Source organism: Sardina pilchardus, chromosome 21, assembly GCF_963854185.1.
Source record: "Sardina pilchardus chromosome 21, fSarPil1.1, whole genome shotgun sequence".
NCBI lineage: Eukaryota > Metazoa > Chordata > Actinopteri > Clupeiformes > Clupeidae > Sardina > Sardina pilchardus.
This window is the reverse complement of record NC_085014.1, coordinates 9,123,819-9,130,843: the sequence shown is the minus strand read 5'-3', so window position 1 is coordinate 9,130,843 and position 7,025 is coordinate 9,123,819. Positions and strand designations below refer to the sequence as shown.

The 7,025-nt window shown below is 45.2% G+C and overlaps 1 protein-coding gene across 1 annotated transcript; it reads right to left on the bottom strand.

Moving 5' to 3' along the window:
• mtnr1al (melatonin receptor type 1A like) lies at positions 1-6,269 on the bottom strand. Its single transcript, XM_062524533.1, has 2 exons — positions 6,077-6,269; positions 1-770 (listed from the first exon to the last, which is right to left on the bottom strand). Exons 1-2 carry the CDS (start codon positions 6,261-6,263, stop codon positions 1-3), a joined length of 957 nt encoding a protein of 318 aa, XP_062380517.1. The 5' UTR covers positions 6,264-6,269.
• Between the last annotated feature and the right edge of the window lie 756 nt (positions 6,270-7,025).

Sequence of the window (7,025 nt, the reverse complement as noted above, 5' to 3'; positions counted from 1 at the left end):
TCAACACTGGAACTTGAAAACGGCCAGTATGATCCTTTTGTACTCCTTGCGGAAGTTGTGGTTGAGCACGCCGTAGATGACGGCGTTCAAGCAGCTGTTGAAGTACGCCATGAAGTAGCTGGCCGTGAAGAGCCACTCGGGGATGGCCTGGGCCAGGCGCGGGTCGATGGCTACGGCCAGGCCGATGAGGTTGAGCGGCGCCCAGCAGACGGCGAACAGCACGAACACCACGAACATGGTGAGGAAGTTGCGCAGGTCGTGCGGCTTGATCTTGGGCCGGCTGTCGGGCTTGACCCGCCGCCGCACCTGGATGACCAGGATCCAGATGCGCAGGTAGCAGTACGTGACGATGGCGATGGGCAGGATGAAGTGCACCACCACCACCGTGACGGTGTAGAGCGAGCTGACCGACTGGGCGAACGTGCACGAGTAGACGCGCGGGTCGTACTGCAGCGACTCCACGAACCAGTTGGGCACGATGGCCAGCGTGGTCAGCGCCCAGACCAGCACCACGTAGCACGCCGTGTTCTTGTTGGAGAAGAGCTTGTCGTACTTGAGGCTGTGGCAGATGTAGCAGTAGCGGTTGATGGCGATGCCCGTGATGTTGAAGATGGAGCCGATGACGCTGAGGCCCATCAGGAAGCCGCTGATCTGGCAGTGGATGCTGCCCGCGATCCAGCCGTCGTGGAAGATGGCCGTCAGCACCAGCGGGTAGGGGTACACGGCCACCAGCAGGTCCGCGATGGCCAGGCTCACCACAAAGGCATTTCCTGCCGAGAAGCACAGACAGGGAGGGACCGCAAATCAATTTTATGAAGTAGCCTCAGCAGCGGGCAGCAGCAATCAAATCAAGTGTGGTCAGACCCTCTGGGCAGTTGAGGCTACATCCTGAGCTCTCGCGCCTCAGGCGACCTTTCAATAACAGGGTCTCTTAGGACTCTGCTTTAAATCTGTTATTTTACTTATTTATTTATTTATTCGTGTTCATAAACTGCCAAGTCATAGTAGATTGCTTCCTCTCTTAAGTTACAGCCTATTGTTGATGTGAGAGTATATAGTGTATGTTCGTATGTCACACACACCATATATTAACCACACCCCCTCTGGCCTTGCCCACTCCCTGCTACTGTACTACCACTGCCAGATTGTATATCACTAAGAAAAGATAGATTAAAAGATTAAATTGTGTTTAATTGTGTATTTGCATGCAGTGAAAGCTACATTAAGCCTGTGACAGTTAATCAGAAAGGGCACAGCAAACAGCAACACACTGTAAACGTCAGCCATCTGGATAGATCAATACAATCGCTGCCTCCCCTGTGGCTCTAGCACATGCACACAATAACCATAACTATCACTGAAGTCTAAAGTGACTTAAGGCTAAAGATAGGCTACCCTACTGCCAACGAAGATAAAAAAAATAAAAAAAAGGGGGGCCTTTCCTTCATCCAAGTCGGAGCTGAGAGGGAGATAAGGTTTGCTCAGAGGAGCTGTTTTCATGCGCTCACCCTGCCAAGAAGAGGAAGAGGAGACGCATGGTTCTCTTCCAGACTCCTTCAAACTGGTGACAAACAAACTAGGCCGATTTGGAAAGCCTGTTCCCCTGGCATTCGTTATGTTTGATATCATTTCTGTGAATTTAGAGGAGCTCTTGAGTTTCTTTTACCTATATATTCAAATCTAACTGTCTTTAACCGACGTACACTGAGTTGTTCTGCATAGATATTAAGGTCTTGCATAATGTCGTTGGATTTTTTTCCATACTGTCTTTGTGAGTGTGTGTGTGTATGTGAGAGAGTGAGTCTTTGTTTGTTTGTCATTTCTTTGGCCTTTCCATAAAATGTGTCCTAGCTAATCCGTTTTAATCCTGATTGCTGTGTAATCATTAGTGATAAGATATGCAACTTTGTAGTACTACTACATGCGTGACACGCGTGAATATATTCCCCATAGCTCACACAACAACACGAGCCTCCTCTCTTCTCCATCTGTTGTCAAGATTAGCTGTGTGGTATGCAATTAGAAACCAGTGCAGTGGCATTGCCTAGGACTAGGGAGTAGGGACTGACTCAGCACAATGGCTTCTCCATTGCCATACCTAACAAGATGCCCCATCTGGCTGTGTGATGTGGCCCTTAAGGCTTAATGCTTCCACTTACCACACATATGGCTCATCATTAGTGCAACACAATGGGTCTGCTTATGCAGTGTGACATTTAGTCATTCATACTAAGGCTGGGCCATTTTTAAGAAGTACAATAAAAAATAAATTGTCACGTTCAGACTCTTTACACTGAGAGATGTTTATAACAAGGAACTAGGTTGTATAGGCCCATTCTATACAATGCTTCTATCAATTCAGGCACCAAGGATGTCAATGATGTATTCAGGGGCTGTGTGGTTGGGATGGACTGTGCAGGGAGGGAGTTACTGTAAGGAAGCAACCTAGTCTCCATGACAGGAGTTAATTTAACCAACGGCAACCAACCAATGGCAGAATGTACTGTACTCCTTAACTCAGTTCTGACTGATCTCATTTGTGTTGGATGAATGAGCAGACAGAAGCTAACATTTCATACATGACAAAACTGGGTAATAGTGGGCCTATTCTGTATACGAGGGGTACATTATTAGTGGTCTCATGACACATTCACTAGGTGACTCATTAAAAAAGCTCACCTTTCATGCCATGTGTTATTTTATGGAAGTTATACTCCTCAAATAAAACAGGAAAATGTGACAAGTCACTTGCTATTGCCATATGTTCCACCATATTCAGCAGTTTATCAACATGAGTGTGGGGAAGATGTGTCAATTCAAGGAGAATGATCCCTTCAGATAGTTTTATCTCCAACATACGGAAGGTTCTTCATAAGCAATACCATTCACGGATACAAGGATGTTTATTTGCCATATGCATATGATGTGAAATGAAATGTCAGTTCCTTCGCCTACTGTGCATATGGGGGGGGGGGGGGGGGTATAGTACGGAGGGGCAGGATATTTTTTTCAGAGGCTATGGATGTGTCAGCAAATTCATGATACCCATGTTCCCTTGATCTTAAAAGTTCCCGGAAAAGCTATCATGACACTAAAAGCATCCTTTGTTGTTTTGTTCTTTTAACTCACTGAGTGAATAGTTCACAGAAAAATCACAGTGCTACAAACCTTGCGCCAGTAGCCACCTGTAAAAGCACACTGTTTTTTTTACCAATAGAGAACACGACTCCAGTCAGAATTGTTTGAACCTTGGTGCTGTCTAATGAACAAGCCCGCATTTCCACCAGTTTCGAGCAGAGGCAAGCATGCATCAGTGGGTGTTGCATGCATAAAAGTGTTAGGCTGATGAACACGAGGATGTTCTAGTTGTCCCATTAAAACCGCAGAAATCTATGAAAAATGCAAGTTCCAACTTTTCCTGATTGCTTTGACCTGCTTAGACAAACTGGGATCCACTTGGTTTTCATCATCACTGTCTCAGCAGAGCAGAAGGCACATTTTGCAAATGTGTTCACCCTTCTCATTGGATTAACACATTTTCCCCATCCTTTTGCAGAACAGTTAACATGGATGACATTCAAGCAGTCCAAACTCTAGGCTTCTCTCTCAGAAACTGTTCCTAACTATTAGAAACTATACCTACATCAGTATGAATTCACTGAGGCACCTGTTTGACACTCCTTCACACAAATCTTTAATTAGCAATCAGTCTGCAGGCCTTAAAAGGGAAAAGGCTATGTGAGATTCAGCCGAATGGCTGCGATCAGAAACAATTACAGTATCTTACAACTTAGCCAAACGTGACTGCAAGCTCTATCACACTCATTTAGGTTGTCAGTTCACTAGTTTAAGACCAAGACTTTTTACATTCTGGTCCCCTTCTAGTGGATGGAGTTTGGTTCTTCTAAAAGGGACTGTATGTGAAAACACCCTAAGAATCAAAACAGGGAAGACAGGGGGAAACCCTCCTATGGTTGATCCAACCTGCCCAGTCAGCCCCTCGACTGATAAATGGACGTCTTTAATGATTAAGAGTCCAATCCCATTGTGGTCCAGTCTCTGTGTTGGGTTGTGTTGGTTCTTTTCTGACTGATTGACCGTTTGGCCCCTCGCTGCACACTGCCCTGTGTGGGCGTGTCTGTGCGCCACCCTCCGTGCTCCACTGCATGCTGTAGTGATGAATCACCCCCAGACAGTGCCATGTTTTCAACATTAAGGGGCTTGCGTATTGATAAATTCATTTGCTGAACTGAAAATTGATTTGCCGGCGTGTGTGTGTGTGTGTGTGTGTGTGTGTGTGTGTGTGTGTGTGTGTGTGTGTGTCTGTGTGCTTGTGTGTGTGTGTGTGTGTGTGTGTGTGTGTGTGTGTGTGTTTGTGTGCTTGTGTGTGTGTGTGTGTGTATGTGTGTGTGTGTGTGTGTGTGTGTGTGTGTGTGTGTGTGTGTGTGTTGAATTGATGAATAGATTTCAGTCACCCATTGCAATGAATAGAACGCAAATGAAATCTGGTAAGAGGCTGAACACCACCCTGGCAGTGATGATAAGCAGACCTGCCATGGAATAAAAGATGACAATTAGTCGCAAACCTGCCATCCATTCTCAGTTTTGCACAAATCAAATGTCTTTCATGAATGAGGGCTGCTCCGATTGAATGGCTCTGGATGCAATACAAATCATTTGATGCAAGTTGGAGAGACCTTTTTGATTTCATTGCAATGATACAAGCCAATACGGACACAAGCCGTTTTCTTTTTTCAGGATCACTTATTTTTTACAGGAAATAAAACTGGCTTTGGTTTAAGTGGTTAATATCCAAACAACCCGATAGGCTATTTAAGATGGAAAGAAAAATATGCTAAGGCCTAAAATACCTACAGTAAGTATCTCACTCTCGTCTAATCTCTCTTCTAGAAAACACGAACTCATATTCCTGTCACCAAAACAGCCAGCTTTGGGTAGGATGAATTTACATCCAGAGTGTGGGTGTAACAATTAACTTCCGTGTGTGACTGCATTTATCACCCTCTGTGTCAATATGAACCGGTGACGAACAAAATAGGTGCGCAACTTTTTTAAGAAGACGAAAAATTAGCCATGACAAGCGCACACACTGACCGCGGCGCCTCTGCGTGTACATTTGCTTTGGCCAAGCTCCTAGACAAACTGTGGGGCACAGTTGTGCATAAGTGAACACCGGCGGTTCTAACTGCATGCTTCAGGGACCAGGGGAAATGGGAAGTGTCACCGCCACGCAAGGCAAGAGCACTAGCATGCTTGAACATTCTCTGGGCTGATAGAAATGGAGTAGCCTCCGCGCTGTCATTTTAGTCATGGTTGGCTCAACTTCTCAACACTGAGCTAACTAAAGTGCTCAACATGGTAATTGGTGGTGAAATTGTTGTTGATAATTGCATCACATTATATGCATTGCATACCTATACTTGTCTGTACATTCTCCTCCTGCTGTTAAGGAAATATATGACTGCACGTGTAATGCAAAGAGGGAGATCCTTACAGAAATGTTTCAAAAATGATCTGCCTATTTTACGCAGTCCATATATATTGTTCGTTGGGACACTAGGTTGAAAAAAAGAAATAAGCACTAACAGAAGTGGCATGCACTTAAGAGTCAAAGCAGATGCACTTCATGGCGCGAATTCAATCAGAAGTGGAAACTAATTACGGTTCATTTCCAACGTGCAGCAGCATGGAGAGGAATTCTTCTCCGGTGCCTCCCTCCAACCGCAATTCAAGTTTCCCAGAGGAAAATGTTGCTGTATACACTTATATATTTTAAAATTATTTTTTTTATAAGATGAGCTCACAATTTAATCTTGTGAAACGCCGAAGCAAAGTACACTGAGATTGACATAACTATCCCACTCAACTCCAGGATGCTTAAAGTGACTTCTGATATGATCACAGGCTGTACTCTAGCCTTAAATATATAGCATCATTAGCTTGGCCTGGCAAAGTAAAAGAACACTTACAGCAGCAGGCATATAAGTCTTATACAATGATATGGAAGGATCTGGAATTAGAGTTTGGACCGTAAAATCGGGTGTTAAGTCCTTACCTGCTTTCCTGAGTTTCCTGTTTCTGAACACAGAGATGATGACCAACAGGTTGCCAAGGATGTCCACAACGATGGTGGTGATGAGCACACTGGCCAGCGTGGTGGCGACCCAGGGGAAGTGGAGCGCCCCTTTGCCCACATCTCGGGAGGAAGTATTCCTCAAAGGGGGGTCGGTTCCCTCTACCATCCTTCCTTCATCTAGCGATCCATGGGACACTTGCAAGTAGCTCGGTCCTCCGTACCACTTGCATCCAGCGGACAGCCTTCCTTCTAGGGAATGCATGCAGCATTTGATTCCCAGACTCAGACGCTGATCGGTCCGGTCATTGCTGATGTCCCATGCAGACAGACGCGTAGTGCTGGAGTAGTTGCCAAAAGCTCGTGTGCCACACGCATCTGCCTTAAGAGAAAATGTAGCCAACCGTTTCAGAGCAGAAGTTTCAAAAAATTATCGGGAGTTGATTCCTGATACTTGCCATCATTCGCACCCCATTGCAATACACTACACGAGACAGTTTAGTTGATCTGTACTCCTGTGAATATGTTTAAGAAAAATGTATTTGATCTTTTGGGGGATGTTCAGCCAATGTATACTGACGAATGAAACAGTAAAATGTGCGTAACGGTGACAGGTATCCTTGAAAGAGATGCTGACGGTCTTACAAGGCGGCGGTTTTCTGCGATGTTCTCAATCCAGCCTCTTAGTTTAATCATGAAACAACCTCTTGTGCTGCAAAACAGCTTCTCAGTCACCCATTCATAAATCTCTTCTCTATTCATGCGCCATATGTTTCCATTCATAGCATCTCACCGACAGACTCAATGGTCTGAGAACAACAAGAAAGCACCAACTCGCAAACTTCAATCGGATGGTAGACTAGTGCATGCCGTGTCCCACGAATGCGTCTGAAATCCGCCTCATTCCACATATATTGCACCTCGTATCGTC

Bases quoted from the DNA above. Each gene is read 5' to 3' on its own strand.
- mtnr1al (XM_062524533.1), bottom strand. From the start codon at position 6,263: ATGGTAGAGGGAACCGACCCCCCTTTGAGGAATACTTCCTCCCGAGAT. The intron at 771-6,076 runs GTAAGGACTTAA...GCTTCTCGGCAG, and splicing joins CAGGAAACTCAGGAAAGCAG to GAAATGCCTTTGTGGTGAGC.